This window comes from Chrysochloris asiatica, unplaced genomic scaffold (assembly GCF_000296735.1).
Source record: "Chrysochloris asiatica unplaced genomic scaffold, ChrAsi1.0 scaffold00040, whole genome shotgun sequence".
Taxonomy (NCBI): Eukaryota; Metazoa; Chordata; class Mammalia; order Afrosoricida; family Chrysochloridae; genus Chrysochloris; species Chrysochloris asiatica.
Genome location: NW_006408558.1, coordinates 12,933,940 through 12,951,754, shown reverse-complemented (window position 1 = coordinate 12,951,754; position 17,815 = coordinate 12,933,940). Strand labels below are relative to the sequence as shown.

The following is a 17,815-nucleotide window of genomic DNA, read 5'->3' as shown; positions in this document are numbered from 1 at the left end:
GCTGAGGACTCTAGATTCATGGGAAAGAGAGGGACTGAGGGCTGGCGGCCAGGAAGCAGGCTTGCAGAAAGTCCCTTTGATTGTTTAAATTCTTATATAGTCCTGAGTGTTTTTGTGTACATCCCCCCTCCAAAAGCAAACAAACAAACAAAACCCCCAGAGGGAATGAATAGAAGCAAATATTATTGAATGATGATACACGGAGGGGATTGTAATCATTGCAATGAAATGATGAGTGTAAAACCCATGTTCTCCCATGTAAACGATCACTCAATTCACAATGAAAACTTAAAAAAAAAATAATAATAATAATGAGGAGGACATGGGGGTCAACTGAAACATTATCAGTGTGTGGATGTACCCGTCTTCCCCCTGGCACTTGGGGCAGGGAGAGAGAGGGGAGGGTTTAGTCTATAGGAGTGGATGAGACAGAGAGGGGAGCTATCCACCTTCCTCTGGCTCCCTGCTGTACTGGCTGAAACTGTGGCCCCAAATCATGCTGGGGTCCTTGTCCTGTATCTGTGTAGGCAGCCTAGTTTATAATGAGGGTCTTCAAAGATGGATCAGTTAGGGTCACATGAGGTCGTGCTGGGAAGAGACACAGAGTTGGGGAGACAGAGGAAGGATACCATGGAAGGCTACAGACGCAGCCCCAGGAGAGAGGCAGGGACAGTCTCCCTCAGAGCCTCAGAGAAATCCACCTGTCCTGATCTCAGACCCCAGCTTCCAGAGTTGAGAGAGAGATGACTTTCTGTTCTTGTAAGTCCCCTGCTTTCTGGTATTCTGTTTGTAGTGGATGTCTGGGGCACCCCTGGACACTTGTTTACAACCAGGAACCACAGACCCTAGAGGGACCGGGCTGTAGTGGCTGAGACAGTCACCATCTGTCTCCAGACACCAGAATGTTTCTCCCTGTGATGCAATTTCTCCTTCCTGCTCTGGGTGGACGGCTTCCTCAAGAGCCCTTCTGGGGGTCCCAGCCAGAACAAAGATGCAGGGGTGGTTTTATGGTTGGCCTGAGGGGCTCCCGGGAGACCACGAGGGATGGTCCACAGTGTGTGGGACCTGTAGATTTGAGACCATCCCAACGTGTTTGAGGTGCTCCCAGTTGGTTGGAAATGCAATCTTCAAACTCTATCCTCATTCTTTGCAAAGTTCAACAGAATTGCTGTCTACACCCGAGAATTGAAGGTGGGGACTCATGCAGACACCTGTATTACACTGTTCACAGGAGCCGGAAGTGGACACAGGCCAGCACAGATGAATGAACACACACCAGGTGGCCCGGCCACAATGTGGAATATTACATAACCATGAAGAAAAATGGAGTCCAAATACCACATGGGGGCGCCTTAAGACTGTGCTAACTGAGATCAGTCAGCCACAGAGGGACAAATATGAAATGGTCCACTAGTGTGACATTTCTACGAGAGGAAAGTGGATAGAGACCAAAGCTCACAAGTGGTCACCAAGGATGTAGACATTGTGCCTAAAACGTGCCAAGGAAAACGAAGCCCTCTCAGAGTGAGGGGTCCAGCAGGGCTGCAGGGTGGAGAGGTGGGACAGGGCTTTATGGCAGGGAACCCAAGGGCTTCCACACAGACTGGGACCACCAGCTCCAGGATGGGGCAATGTAATACTCGGGCCTCACAACAGCCTCACTAGCTCTAAACCAGGATGGTACAACCCACAAGCCAGGGAGGAGATGGGGGTCATTCTGGGAGCACCCACAGGCTCCATCTCCCAGCAATAACACAGCCAGGGTCAGCAGGGTCCGAGGCTCAACTCAGAAACACCTCCACCAGAAAGCCCTCCAGGTTGCCCTCAGTCCTCTTGGTCCTGGGGTGCAAAGGGTCCCCATATCTTGAGTCCCCGCTTCCAGCCAGCAGGGAGTTCATGGTACAGAATAGTGGGATCATCCCCAGGTGGGGAGAAGCTGGGCAGCACTGCCCCACCCTCATGAGAGGCCACAGTGGCAGCCGTGAGCCCCACGTCATGCCCACTCCCCGGCCCCCACTCGCCTGCACGTACCATCCAGAAGAGGGTCCCTGTGGCCAGGGCGACGTACTGCTCAATGGTGGACAACACGCTGAAGATGAGGCAGACGAGGACGATGAGGAAGCTGCAAGACAGGGGCATGTGGTCACCCCAGTCCTCCCTCTGCCCCCCCCCCAGGGCACAGCATGGCCCCTGCAGATACAAGGCTTAAGACCCAGGCAAGGGCCCTGACCCAGTGGAACGTCTCCCTTCATGTCCAGCACAGTCCCCTCGCAGACACACAGCCCGAGACTCAGGCAGGGGCCCTGGCCCAGCAGAACCACGTCCCTCCTCATGCCCAGCACCGTCTCCTCACAGACACACATCCTGAGACCAGGGCAGGGGCTCTGACCCAGCAGAACCACATCCTCCTAATGTTCAGCATGGTCCCCTCACAGACACACAACCCAAGACCCAGGCAGGGGCCTTGACCCAGCAGAACCATGGGCCCCCTCATGTCCAGCACAGTCCACTCGCAGACACAGAGCCCAAGACCTGGGCAGGGGCCCTGACCCAGTGGAACCACATCCCCTCCGCCCAGGTGTATGAACTTGAAGTATTGCCAGAAGTGAGTACCCATCTGTGAACAACGGATACAATGTAGCCAATTTGGACCTTGAGTACCACTCAGCTGAAAGTGAGCCGAGATCCTGGTGCCTTGCCACGAATGATGTGGATGGATCTTAAACACGTGGTACCCCCAGATGGAGGACAATAGCAGGAAATGCCAGTATCAGCAAAGCAGAGACAGGACACGAGGGGATAGCATGGGTGATGGCTGATGGGCATGGGCTGCTTTTGGTGTAAAAATGTTCTAGCATTGACAATGGTGGCTGCCCAGCTGTGCAGGTCATCAGCACCACTGAATTCTTCCTACAAATGGGACTTGTATGATCTGTGGACTGTATCTTAACATAGCTCAAAATGCTGCCAGGGGCTCAGAGGGACAGGGCATTTGGTGGCAACTAAGCTGCGGTCCACACTAAGCAACTGATACCACTGCCCATGGTGGGGACCTCGACTTCTACACCTGCACAGGAGGGTCACCAAAAGCGTGTGTGGCTTCTCTGATGTCTAGAATCTTGGGTGGATAACACAACAGAGCCCTTGGGGGGGCCTAGCCCAGATGTGGGGTCCCTGAAGCCACAGCCCTCCCTTGGAAATTGGGTCCCTGGTATGGCCCAGGCCCCCTTGCCCTGGGGGGAGGGCAGCTATTGAGTAGACAGCCTGGGGTCCCATGTCTCCACAGCAAGTCCTCAAATACAGGGTAACCCGATACTGCAGTGTGGCTATAGGGTGTAGACTCTGAGGTAGCTCCCCTACTTTGTCCATGTCCCATGGCCCCACCTTGACCCCAGCCACCTACACTACCCACAGCAGCATGTGCAATCTGCCCTCCCTCCAAAGACCACAATGCTGTGCAATCCAGTCCTGTTGGCCCTCCCAAAGGAGGGGGCACTGGGAAAGCCACCTATATCAGCACCCAGTGAGGAATGCCCCCCACCTCCAGGAAGCCTCTGATCTCATGTTGAAGGGACCCATCCACACAGATGTTGTTCCAGGCAGAGGGGCCGAGGCAGGAGCCTGCATGAGAGGGGGGTCTTCACCAGGCCTCTGGAAGGGGTCCCACCTACACCCTATTCCTGAAGACTGACCTGACCCCGCCCCAGAGCTAATCCCCTGTGTGACTGATTGTCTTTGTTGCAGACACACGGATTAGAGCCATGTCTGAGCCAAGAGGAACAGAGAGGGTACCAGCTCAGGGTAGGTACCTGCCTCAGACTCCAGACACCCTGCAAGTCCCCTGGCAACCTCCTGCCTCAGTTTCCCCACAGCTACTTGCTGGGGTCCAGAAGTTGGTGCCCACCAGTCAAATAAACATCCACATGGGGAGACCTCGGACGAGCCCCAGGGAGGAAGGTGCCACCTTCTGCAAAAACGTCCCCACCCAGGACCTTGTGAGGACTCTGTGCTTCCTCAAACAGGAAGTGCCTAGAGGAGGTGTGTCTAGTTCAGGGGCCAACCACAATCTGGTCACACAAGTCCCCACAAGACCCTGGGAGGTCATACTATTCTCACATGGGGTGTGGGTGGGAAACTGAAATGCCTCAGGGGTTGTGGTGGTTAGCTGAGGAAGGACAAAGGATGTGTGGGCTGTGGTCTTGTCACTGCCCTGCATGGCTGGGGCCCCTGTGCACACCTGCCCTCTGTGTCCGGCCCCAGGGCCCAAGGGAAAGGGAGAGGCTCTCAGAAGACCACCCAGCCTCCTCCCTACTCTGGGACCATATCCATCTTGCAGCGCCTTCCTATAGCTCAACTCAGCCCACAGTGATGGAGCCGCCATGCCCACTACCCACAGTGATGGAGCCCCCGTGCCCACTGCCCACAGTGATGGAGTCCCCATGCCCACTGCCCACAGTGATGAACCCCATGCTCCTCCATGTCCCCTATTGCTCTCCTCCTCCAATCAAGATCCTGTGGCTGCCCCCCTTTCCACAGGCTGCCCACCCTGGCCCCTCACTGCTCCCTGGAACTCACACCAGTTCCCAAAGACTCTCTTCCAGCCCCCTCATCCGGCCACCTTCCTCAGCTGACCAGGCAGGGTGGGCCTCGCAGAGACTAAGAATCCCTATGTAAATAAGATCCATCCCCCACGAGTGTCATGTTCCCCACTTTACCCTGAAGAGAGGGGCTGCTACGGGCTGAGTTTTGTCCCATCAAGAACTTGTATGGAATTCCTATCCCAGACCTGTGACAGGAAGCATGTTTGCAATGGGGGAGGGAGCACAGGGTTAAAGAAAGACACCCCACCAGAGGAGGGACGGGTGCTGTTGGGCATCAGGGAGCGGGCTCCGATTCACAGGGACCCCGTGTGACAGAGCATTACTGCCCCATGGGGCTTACCAGCGCAGAGCAGCAGATCTTTCACCTAGCCGGGTGAGAGGTGGGTTCAGAGCGCTTAACTACTGTGCTACCAGGAACTTTCTACGGGGTGGAGTGAGTTCTGCACCTCATCCCTTCTGAGACGTGTCTTAGGAAAAGAGCAGCCACCCACAAGCATGCGAGAGGAAGCCCCTGGTTTGGACCTGGACCCCTAAACCATTCAGTTCTGTTGCATGGCGGTCACCGTAAGTCAGAGCTGACTGGACGGTGGCTGGACACACAGCTACGAGTGAAGGGGGTGCTCAGGAGGCTGGGGACATGGTGACATGGCTGCATGCAGCTCACGGGGCTGCTGCCACTGGGAGACTCCCCACGAGTTACTCTAAGGAGGTACAGTGAAGCCGCTGACAGGGCCCGGACCTGCCCCCGATGGAAAACCCTCTCCCCAATAGCCTAGGGGCTCTGGACACCCCCTCGATGTTGAGAGTGGTGGCTTGTGTTTCCCAAAGGGTGGACGGTGTCGTGCACTTGTGTGTTCGTGGCAGTTTCTGAGGGAAGCACAGAACAGGTTTGCTTTTGGTCACTCACTCCAGAGCCTCAGGATGGTAGGGACTGGGGTACACAGTGTGGAGCTGACACCACCCTCCACAGGGCCACCCCCAAACCCCAGCTCTACACCCTGGGCCCAGAGAGAAGCCAGTCCCAAGCACCCAGGATCAGGGAAACAGGCTGGGGCAGAGCCTGGCAGAGAGGGTCAGGTACAGAAAGGACGCCGGTCACTGGGTCAAGGACAGCACTGGGCCAGGGACAATGCCTGCTTGTTCCCGTTGGCAGCCTTGACCGCAGCTCTGGCCCTGAAGGACACCCAGAGTCTTATCGGACATCGTGCTTGTACCTGCAACTGCCAGGTGATCCAAGAACCCAGAAAGCACAGGAGTCCCGCCAGGCCAGGGGCAGCATGGGGTGGGCAGTACGCCTTCCCTTCCACACCTGTGGGAGCCTGCTGGACAGCTCAGCAGTTCTGTGTCAGTGCAGGCCAGGGCCTTGAAGCCCCTCGGGGACATGCCGGGTCTCAGCCTGCAGTGCCCCCTTGGGGAGCCCCATCAGGGACGTGGTTCTATCTTGGGACAGTCTCACATTTACAATTGTCACTGAGAACCACACACAGGGAAGGCAGAGCACACCCCCAACATGAAAGATCCATGCAGGAAGTCACCATTGCGGACAGCTGAAATCTGCCATGTTGAGATGCCACGCCGAAGGTTTTACGGAACTTCAGACTCACCGTGTGTGCACACGTGTATGTGTAACTTGTTACATCGAGTCATTCAGTCGGTTCCGATGCATAGTGACCCTGTACAGTGTTCCCCAGGAGTGGCTGGTGGGTTTGAACCACTGAATTTTCAGTTCTTATTCTACAGCGTCACACAAGGACTCCAAGTGAAACTTACAGGATGTATAAAATGACTCGAGTACAGTTTTGTGGGTCTGGAAAGTGTTACACATAGAAAGGAAACTGAGGCAATTCGGTTTCCAATAAGCACTGATGACCCTGGGTGTTGGGGGAGGTCTGTGGCGTGGAATGTGAGAACTTCGAAGACCCCCACAGAGGATCGGCCAGTCAGGGGCTGGTCACAGAGGGTGTGCAGCTGAAGGCAGCTGGAAATTTGAAAGTGACTAAAATCTAAAACCCTAGAAGGCCACCACAGATGGTGAGGGCAGGATCCCTGGCATGCTGCCCACCCACTTGCTGCCCCCACATCAAGTAGACCTGTCCCCACTGTTGCCCCATGGCAGCCACAGCCCCCCCTCCCCAGGCTGCTCAGGGACCAGCTCTGTGTGTCTTTAAAGGAGCATGTCACAGTGCCAGTCCTGGGGCGGACTTCCAGACCACTGCCACATGGCCACTGCCCAAGGTGGGCACCAAGTCACCCTGCGCCTGCCCTAGCCTGTCCTTAGACATGTGCTAACCCACCCCCCAGAACAGCCATATACAGAACCCTCAGTGAAGGGATGTCTGTCCCCAGTCCCTACTCAGAACCCACTGGACCACCTTTCTCACAAGGACAACAACAAAGGTCACTATCTCCCCACTGCCCATCTGCCGATGTCCATTACAGAACCCGCCTTCCACAGGACTGCAGGCTGGACGCCTCTCGTCACAAAGCAAGACTCTGGGACCGTGGGGGTGACCCAGTGACCCTGGCCCCGGTGAAGCTCCTTCTCCCTGCCTGTCCCTGTTTGCTCTGCCTCCTTCAGCACAGTCTCATCTTCCTAATAGGATCACCCCAGCAACGTGATCTGAGCCCCTACAACATAAAGGGCCTGGATGTGGCTGGCAGGTCCAGTTTCTGCACCATTGTCTCCAGAGGCCCGAGGGCGCTCATCCTTTAAACAGGGGACCCATTAGGAGATTAAACCCTCCCCAGACTCTGCATACACTCACAAGGCAGCCTCCCCACATCCCCAGTGACGTTTTTCCCAAAAAGGATCATGTGGATCAGAGAAACAGGGCCCTCCTCTTTGTTCTCCCACCTCCACAGGCCAAAGGGGGTCCCCCATGCAGAGGACACCCCAGAACCCCAGATGCTGTGCTGAAGTGGGGAGTGAGATGTGGGCTTCCCCACCAAGTATGAGAGACAGGGTACCCCATCTGAAATCTGGACCCTAAAGCCACCTCCCCAACACCCACCAGGCTCCAACACTTCACTGCCACCCTTGTTGTTGTTGTTGTTATGTGCCGTGGAGTCGGTTCTGACTCATAGCGACCCTGTACAGGATTTCCAAGGCTGTAAATCTTTACGGGAGCAGAACGCCTCATCTTTCTCTCGTGGAACAGCTGGTCGTTTCGAACTGCTGACCTTGAGGTTCGCAGCCCGATTCCTAACCACTACGCTGCTACCAGAGCCACCCTGAGGACCCACAAACTCTGCCCTCCCCTCAGACCACCTTTCTCACAAGGACAACAACACGGGAGCCCCTACAGCCCACCGCCAGGGCCCTGGTAGGCAGGGTCCCACCCTTGGACCCAGAAAGCCGGCCGGCGTGTGTGGTGAGGGTTTAGGCTAACAGAAGGAGCTCCTATCTCCAGACCTTTCACCGCAGGGGCCCTTGACCACACAGCCTCTCTGCCAGGCATAGCTGGGAAACACAGCGGAGGGCTCTCGTCTATGGGCCCCCATTCCAGAGCATGTCTGAGAACACACCTATGTATTTGTGAGCATGTAAGTAAGTGTCTGTCTGTGTGCATGTCTATGCGTCTGTGTGTCTGCATCTGTGTGGCTGTGTGTGCATTCTGTGTGTATGTGGTTATGTGTGTAGTTCTCTGTGTGTGGTGTGTATGTAGTTGTGTGTGCAGTTCTGTGTGTGTAGTTGTGTGGGTAATATGTGTAGTTGTGTGTGTGGTTGTGTGTATAGTTCTCTGTGTGGTTGTATGTGTGTGGTTATATGTATAGTTCTCTGTGTTCAGTTCTTTGTGTGTGTGGTGTGTAGTTGTATGTGGTTGTGTATGCAGTTCTGTGTGTGTGGTTGTGTGTGGTTATATGTGTGGTTGTGTATGGTTGTGTGTGTGTAGTTCTGTGTGTAGTTGAGTTGTGTAGTATGTGTGGTTGTGTGTGTAGTTGTGTATGTAGTATATGGTTGTGTGTGGTTGTGTGTGTAGTTGTATGGTTGTGTGAATGAGTCTGTAGTTGTATGTGTAATTGTGTGGTTGTGTATAGTTCTGTATAAATGGTTGTGTGCAGTTCTGTGTGTATGGTTGTGTGTGGTTGAGTGTGTAGTTGTGTGTGTGCTTGTGTTTGTGTGTGTGTAGTTGTGTGGTTGTGTGTGTAGCTGTGTGGGTGTGTGTAGTTGTGTGTTTGTGTAGTGTGGGTGTGACTGTGTGTGTAGTTCTGTGTGTGTGGTTGTGTGCATGTGGCTGTGTGTAGTTGTGTGTGTAGTTATGTGTGCATAATTGTGTTTTTGTGTGGAGTTGTGTGTGTAGTGTGCATAGTTTGTGTGTAGTTCTGTGTGTGTAGTTGTGTATGTGTGTGGTTGTGTGTGTAGTTGTGTATGGTTGTGAGTGGGGTGCAGTTCTGTGTGTGTAGCTCTGTGTGTAGTTGTGTGTGTGTGACTGTGTGTGTAGTTCTGTGTGTGTAGCTCTGTATGTGATTGTGTATGTGTGACTGTGTGTGTAGTTCTGTGCATAGCTGTGTGTGTAGTTGTGTGTGGTTGTGTATGTGGTCATGTGTGTAGTTCTGTGTATAGCTCTGTGTGTGGTTGTGTGTGTGTGACTGTGTGTAGTTGTGTGTGTGTAGCTCTGTGTGTGGTTGTGTGTGTGATTGTGTAGTTGTGTGTGTGCATGTAGCTCTGTGTGTGTGTGACTGTATAGTTGTGTGTAGTTGTATGTGTGTGTAGCTGTGTGTGGTTGTGTGTTTGTGACTGTGTGTGTAGTTTGTGTGTGTGTAGCTCTTTGTGTGCTTGTGTGTGATTTGTATAGTTGTGTGTAGTTGTATGTGTGTGTAGCTATGTGTGTGGTTCTGTGTGTGTGTGTGTAGCTCTTTATGTGTGCTTGTGTGTGTGTGATTATATAGTTGTGTGTAGTTGTATGTGTGTAACTCTGTGTGTGGTTGTGTGTGTGTGTAGTTTGTGTGTGTGTAGCTCTTTGTGTGCTTGTGTGTGTGATTGTATAGTTGTATGTAGTTGTGTGTGTAGCTCTGTGTGGTTTTGTGTGTATGTAGTTTTCGTGTGTGTAGCTCTTTGTGTGGTTGTATGTGTTTCTGTGTGTGTAGTTCTGTGTGTGTGTAGCTCTGTGTGTGGTTGTATGTGTGTGACTGTGTGTGTAGTTGTGTATGTGTGTGTGTATCCTGTGTTAAGTGTGATCTGTGGGAAACCACTGTACCATCAGGAGCAGACAACATTCATGTGGAAACATCAGGCTGTGGGAATTGCCCCCAGACTCAACCTGGACAGTCCAGTTTCCACTGTGGACCCACCAGGCACTGCTTCCTTGGTACCAAGCCCAAGTCACAAGCAGAAGACAGGAGCGTACCTGAATAGCAGGGCTCAGGTCGGCGGGAAAGGTAGACCGGAAGTACCTAAGAGACGAGACAGCCCACAGCAGAGCAGCTGGTTCACCCACACTTCCGGGAAGACAAATAATTCATCCAGAGACATCAGGACTCAACGCAGCCCAAGGGTGTCTACCTTGACCTCGACGGGCTTCAGGAGGACTCTGGGTCACTGTGGTCAATGCACTGGGCATAGGGGGTGCGGGGCTGAGTGCTGGAGGAAGAGCCAGAGGTGGTCAGGCCAGCCAGAGGGGCAGGCCCAGCTAGGAAGGAAGCTGGGAAGCCAGCCACACTCCGCCTGGCCCCTGGCCAGCCAGGCCGCCACTGATAAGAAGCCCCTTTTGGTATATTTAGAAGGTGCCACAAGACCCATGGACAGTGGCCTCATCTGCCTAGGGACACATCCTCTTTCCTGTGAAGGCATTAGGGTCCTGCAGGTTCTCCAAGAGGCCCTGACGGCGCTGGTCACCCTGTGCACAGGCTTGGCCAGACAGACTTAGGCCTTGGATTGGGAACACCACCGGTTTCTGCCTGCTTCATGGGGTGCAGGTTGGGGCAGGGCCCTCTGAGATGTGAGGGAGCAGCCAGCAGTACTGCCCACAGCAGAGTGAGGGCCTGTTGGACACTAGGTGGGGGAGGCGACCCAAGAGTGTCACCTGGGTCTGCTGTGGAACCTCTCTGGGTCTCAGTTTCCCAGCTGGGGAATGAGACACATGCAGGGCAGCAGGGTGACCACTGCTCTCAGACACTTCCTTCAAGGCCTCAACTGGGCTCTAAGATGCTGACAGCCCCTCACGCCGGACCACCAGATCCAAAGGCAGGAAGGATCAATGCAGTGGGCAGAAGCTTGGTTAGTCCTTCCCGTCATCCTCCTCAGTGCCCACAGTGCACCTCAGCACTTCCGGGGCCTCTGACCATCCCTGACACACCTGGGGAGCTGGGGGTGGGCAGAGTGAACCTAGGAGAGAGGAAGCAAGTTTATGAGACCAGGCTCTCTCACAGTGGCTAGAAGCAGCGGCTAGAGGGTACGGAGATGCATCTTCCTTCTCGTCCCTGGACAAGACCCCAGCCTGATGCCCAGAGCCACAGCAGTATTGAAGGGTCCTCAGAAATAGCCACTTCCTCTTTCTCCAGCTAAGCAGGCAGAGGTCTACTTCCCTGTCCCCTCTCGTGTGCACCTCATCCACACCACCTCAGAGCACTGGTCTGTTGCTCAGTGGAATGGCCTGGGTGGATTTGAGGGGCCACTGCTTTGGCAGGGAAGGGTGCAGACGGGCCAGGTCGGGGCCATTGCCCACCAAGGCCTCTCCCAGGGCACAGGGGTTTCTGGGCTACAGTTCCATGGGCCCGGCTGTCAGCAAAACCAAGAGCTCCTGGGGCCTGGAGAAGGAAGTGGCTGATGGTGCAGCAGGCCAAGCCCTGGCCACTGGCCACTCAACTCCTGGGGCTGGGCGGATGGGCAGGCACCCCCGGTGTCCTTGATCCGCCAGATGGTAGACCGGCTCAGGCCGAGGGAGACGGGTCAGCACTTCCACCCGGCGGCACTGGCGTGACCCCTCTGCCATTGCAAACCTTTCCAGGCTTCCGAGTGGCCAGGACTCATCTTACCCAGCCCCAGAAAAGCAGCCCCACTCCACCCAGAGGCCCCCCACAGTCTCCACATGAAAGTTTTAGAAATGGGGACCTGCTGGTGCCAAACCCTAGCCCAGTCCGCCGGCAGGGAGGAGGTGTCAAGGCGCTCAAAATAACCTCATCTCTGAATTCCCGCCCCAACCCTGCCCCAGGGTCTCATCTGCCACAGGCCCAGCCCCACACAACCAGGGACAGATAAGGTTATAAGGTAAGCACAGGCTGTCTCTGCTTACTTACAGTCTATAGTGAACAGTCTCACATGCGTGTTGTTGAAATAAAACTGTGTGAAGCTGCTCATTATAAATTAGTAAGTGAACACAAGTAAGTCCATGCTTACCTCACTTACTGCCTGGGATTATAAACTGGAGAAGAGGTTTCGATTCTGTAGGAAGGGGGTGTGGGGCTGGGAGAGAGACAGAGGCCAGCCAGACCTAGAAGCAGAATCTTTGGTGGGGTAGAAAACGCAAACTTACTCACTTCAGAGAAGTGAAGAACCAACACTCAGCCCATGCGTGCGTACCTTGCTTCCTGAGTGACCTGACACTGTACCGTCCACTGGGCTCTGACCCTGCGGTTCTGCCTGGAATACACATCAATGGGGGGTAGGGGCAGACCAGGCAAACACAGCGAGGACAGGGTAAACCAGAACACACACAGGACTGCTGGATGTGGGGGACAGAAAGGGGATCAGAGACAAGTGGCCACTCTCGGAAGGGACGGTCAGGCTGAAGCAGAAGTGGGAAGGACATGCCAGCAGAGACGGCATCTCGTGCAAAGGCCCTGAGGCAGGTGTGATGAGTAAGCTGTGTCCCCAGAATCACGTGCCGTCGTCCTGGGCACATGGCTTTGTTTGGGTCTAGGGCCTTTGCAGATGTAATTAGTCATGTTCACACGAGGTCACAGTGGACCCCTGATCCCATCTGAGTGGCGACCTTGTGAAAGAGGAGAAAAGACAGAGACCTGGGGGCACTGGCCAGGGGAAGATGGAAGCAGAGAGTGGAGTGAGGTGACCACAAGCCAAGAAACACTGGGGGGCATCAGAAGCCGAGACCAGGAAGGGTCTTCCTCCCCTGGAGAGCAGGGCCCTGCCGAGACCCTGGATTTGGACTTCTGATCTCCTGATTTTAAGACAGCGAATGTCTGTTCTTGCAGGACACCTTCTCGAAGGCACTTTGTTACAGCTACCCCAGGTGACAGCAGAGCAGGAATTGGGCAGCTTGAGGCCCAGGGAGCGAAGAGCAGGGGACAGTCATGAGCACTGGGGTCGGGGAATACCACCCCTGGACTGGCAGCAGCACCTAAGGGTGTCAAGTCTCCTGAAACCAGAGGAGGAGCCCTACGGGGAAGGCAGGGCCAAGGCCACCTCAGAGCCAAGTGACCAGTTACCACCACAAAGACCAGAGCACAGCCCAGGTGCCTCTGGGCATCGAGACACCAAAGCTGATGATGCTGGGACAGGCCCCCGGCAAGGAGGAGGCATCGGTGGGCAGGTCCACCTGGGCCACCTCTGTTGCCTCTGCATCTCCAAACCAGGAGCACCTGTCCTCTCCAGAGGTGGCCAAGCCTCCTCCCCCGGGAATGTCTCCTGGCCAAGACCACTGAGCTACCCGCCATGGTCAGAGGAGCAAACCAAGGGAAGGGGGACCAGATGGAAACTCTGAGTCTCAGCTGCCCTCTAAGGCTGCCCCCAGAACGTGCTCTGAGCCACTGCCCAGGCCCCAGACAGGAATAGCAGCTGCATGCCCAGAGCAGGTGGACACATCCTCTCAGCCTCACCCCACTCTGCCCAGGATGGAGACACCCCAACAGTGAGTACCCCAGCCTCCAGAAGCAGACCCTTGCTAGAGGCAAAGGGTGACAAACCTTGGCCTCAATCACTCATATGGGCACCATGGCCAGTTCTGAGACCTCAGCTCCCAATGGTCCCAGGATTACTGGGCACCAAGGACCTTCCTTTCACCCCCGATCACACTCAGCTTTGCCCTCCATGGCTGACTCCCCTTCTGCCACCTGGCCCTCTCCTCTCCACCCCACAGACTCCAGGGGGGGGCCACCAACCTTTAACAAAGCACATCCTAAAGTGGACTCCATTCCCTACCCCTGACCCCCAACATTTTCCCCATGTCTGAAATGGAAACTATCTGGAACAGGTGGCCAGAGACCTGCATGTTGTCTTCCATTTCTAATTCTCATCCCCAGCCCACCCCCCAATCTACCAGCAGCCTTATCACCTCTCCCCCTCAGAACAAGCCGCCCCCAGCCCTCCGGCAGCTGCCTCCAATAGTTTCTCTGTCTGCCACCTCAGTCAGAAGGACCCCGTGGAGTACAGGGATGTGGGGTGCAGATAGACACTTAATGCAGGGGTCTGGGTGGGCATTTAGATTAAAATAAACTTAGATCCGTGCCTCACAGTTTGCCGTTGTGTGTGGTGTGAGGTACGGATCTAAGTTTATCTTAACTGCCCTACAGTTCAAACCGACCTTTCAGTGGAGCACATTAACCCACAGCACCACACCGGGTTGTTATAAGTGCCGTCGAGTCAGTTCAACCCATAGCTACCCTGTAGAGGGTTTCCAAGGAGCAACTGGTGAGCTTGAACCACCACCCTTGCAGTTGAATTCGACTTTGCAGTCCAGCACATTAACCCACTGTGCCACACAAGGTAGAGAGACATTAAAAAGTATTGGTAGGGGTTGGGAGGAGTCAGTAATGCTACACCCCTAGATCTATTCAGTGAGAAGGGGCCCTTGTGCTTCTGTGAGTTAGGCACTGGACTGTATAGGGTTTTCAAGGAGCAACTGATGGGTTCGAACTGCTGACCTTGTGGTTAGCAGCCCAGTGTTTATCATACAGGACCACACCAGGAGTCCAGATAGGTTTATTGGGGTCGGGGGAGAAGACAACAACACTAGTAAGGTACGTTCCCCATGGAAATTTTAAAAAGCAACATTTTCTTAAAGACGGACTTGAGAAGGGATGTGGGGGAAGGTGGATGGAATACATACAGGACCCATAGGGAGGAAGTGGGATAACTGCTGTTGCAGGGAGGGGATTGTAATCATTGAGATGAAATAAAGTGTCTGATTTGTTAACTGTAAAGCTGAGGATCTTATCTACAGACCTTCATTCAATTCTCATTAATTTTTTTTTTTTTAAATAAAGAAGGCAAGACAGGGGACTTGCTGGAAGAACTCAGGTGTCCCTGGGAACCATTTCATCTGCTAATGTTCTTGTTGCTAAGTGCCATTGAGTCGGTTCTGACCCATAGTGATCCTATGCACAACAGAGCAAAACACTGCCCAATCCTGGGCCAACCTCACATTCGTTGCTACATTTGAGCCCATCGCTGCTGCCACTGGGCCAATCCATCTCGTTGGGGTCTTCCTCTTTTTCACTGACCCTCCACTTGACCAAGCATGATGTCTTTCTCCAGGGACTGGTCCCTCTTGATAATATGCCCAAGTATGAGAGATGAAGTATGGTCATTTAGGCTTCTAAAGAGCATTCTGGCTGTACTTCTTCCAACACAGATTGGTTTTTTTTTTTTTTCCTTCTGGAAGTCCATCGTAGGTAGTTCTAACCCATCAGTTGCTTCGTGGGAGAAAAGATCTGGTGATCTGCTCCCAAAATTACAGCCTTGGAAACTGTCTAGAGCAGATCAGTTCTGTCCTACAGACTCAGAGTCAGCATCAACGTGATGGGACAATGTTTGTCTTTATAAAAATGGTCATGTGCTTTTATGGCAAAATGTTTCCAGCTTTAGATCAAAACCAAACCCACTGTCATTGGGTTGATTCTGACTCATAGAGACCCTGGGTAGGGTTTCCGAGGTTCTAAGTCTTTATCAGAGAAGACAGTCTTATTTTTTCTCCTGGGGAGCAGCTGCTGGGTTTGAACTGCTGACCTTGCAGTTGGAAGTCTAGTGCTTATCTTACAGCATTACCAAGGCTTTGCTATTGTTGTTAAGTGCCATGGAGTAGGTTCCAACTCACAGCAATCCTGGATGGGATTACTGAGCCTTTACATCTTCACGGGAGCAGAGAGCCTCATCTTACACACTTAGAGAGGGCATAAAACATGAGCAGGCTCCAGAAGCCAGCTGTCTAAAGATGTCAATGCAAACACAGAGGCCCACTGGCCTGTCAGCTGTCTCTTGCAAGTGTGTCCCCAGGAAATATCCAAGTCCCAGGAAGAACCAGAATCCTGAGCAAACATGAATACATGTCGTCTAAGGAGCTCTGGTAGCGTAGTGGTTACGAATCGGGCTGCGAGCCTTAAGGTCAGCGGTTCGAAACTACCAGCCGCTCCGCGGGAGAAAGATGAGGCTTTCTACTCCCGTAAGTATTTACACCCTCGGAAACCCTGTACAGGGTCGCTATGGGTCGGAACCGACTCGACGGCACTTAACAACAACAACAGCAAAATAAAAGGAAATCACTCTGCAGGAGAAAGAAGAGGCTTTCTGCTCCTGCAAAGAGGTAGAGCCTTAGAAACCCTATTCGGCAGGGGTGGGAAATGTCTGGCATGTAGTCTGTAGAAAGCCCATGAAATCAAGTGGTCTGGATCCGGATCTGTTAAGGCAACCACAGTTCCAGCCATCACATTGCTGTTCCGACTCATAGCGACCTTCTGCACAACAGAACGAAACACTGCCCGTTCCTGGGCCAACCTCACAATCATTGCAACTCCTGAGCCCATCGGTGCTGCCACTTTATCTCATTGGGGGTCTTCCTCTTTTTCTCTGACCCCCCACCTTACCAAACATGATATCCTTCTTTAGTGACTGGCCCCTCCTGACAATATGTCCAAAGTATAAGAGACGAAGTCTGGCCATCCTGGCCTCCAAGGAGCACTCTGGCTGTACTTCTTCCAACACAGATCTATTGGTTCTTTTGGCAGTCCATGACACTTTCAGTATTCTCCTCCAACACCATAACTCAAAAGCATCAATTCTTCTACGATCTTCCTTATTCACTGTCCAGCTTTCACATGTATATGAGGTTATTGAAAATACCATGGCTTGGGTCAGGTGCACCTTAGTCCTCAAGCTGACATCTTTGCTCTTCAACACTTTCTTTAAAAAGGTCTTGTGCAGCAGATTTACCTAATGCAATACGTCGTTTGATTTCTTGACGGCTGCTTCCATGAGTGTTGATAGTTGATCCAAGCAAAATGAAGTCTTTGACAAAACTTCAATCTTTTCTCCGTTGATAAGAATGTTGTTTATTGGTCCAGTGGTGAGGATTTTTGCTTTCTTTACACTGAGGCATAAACTGTTTGACCAAATATAGCACACAAATTTTTAAGTTGTTAATTTTTTATGGTTCATGAATGATGTTATAAAAATTTGGTGGAAAAAGGTTCCCCACCCCTGCTACACAGGGTCACTATGAGTCGGAACCAACTGGCCGGCACACCACAGTGAGCAGGAAGTCCTAACTTACCGTGTGTCTCCTGTTAGTCTCTTTTCAGACGGAAGAGACTGAGCAAGCAGGTAAGAGCAGAGATGGGGATGAGAGATGTCACAGCACAAAAAGGCCGCCAAGGACCCCTTGAATGAGCGCCTTTCCCCGGAGCCCGGACTCTGAGTCTGGACGTGGAGTCTCCCACACTGTGACAGCCCACATGTCTGTGGGGCACAGCCGTCCTCATGTGGCATTCCTGTCCTAGCTGCCCACAGAACTAAGCCACACACACACACACACACACAAATAGACCAAGAGAAAGAGAGACGGGAGACACATCCCAACACCAGACCTCGATGGCTCATGGTACATTGAGTACCTTTAATTTTCCTTTTCAAAATGTCTAAATGTCATCTGAGTAGCATTTCTAAGGAAAACTCATCATTCTGGACTGGTTTCGCAAGGAGGTAATCAGCAGTTTTTCCGGCAGCGAGGAGACTACATCACACGCTTGGGATCAGAACCAGAGACGATGCCCAGCACTCAGCCTGCACACATCCAGACACAAGACGTTCCATGTCTTCGGTTCCGAGATGAGTCCAAAGTGGTCAGGCTGAGGATCTCTCCTTACGCAATTTAACCTCACGCTCCCCCAAAAGTACTAGAATAGTACACAGGGAACTCCCCAGCTCCCGCTGCCCAGATTCATCAACGCTTCAGGTCACCCACTTCCTGCTCTGTTATTCGCCCTCTCGCCCCCACCCCCACCGGTCAGTTTTTTCAAGACCGTTTGAGAGAAGGTTGGAGACA

At 53.2% G+C, this 17,815-nt stretch overlaps 1 protein-coding gene across 1 annotated transcript in view; it reads right to left on the bottom strand.

The window, feature by feature from the left end:
- Positions 1 to 17,815, bottom strand: part of KCNQ1 (potassium voltage-gated channel, KQT-like subfamily, member 1) — a 326,915-nt gene that overhangs the window by 286,937 nt on the left and 22,163 nt on the right. Inside the window, exon 3 of the mRNA XM_006861032.1 lies at positions 2,032 to 2,122. Within this exon, the coding sequence (XP_006861094.1) occupies positions 2,032 to 2,122 (91 nt within the window). The remainder of the gene's footprint in view (positions 1 to 2,031; positions 2,123 to 17,815) is intronic.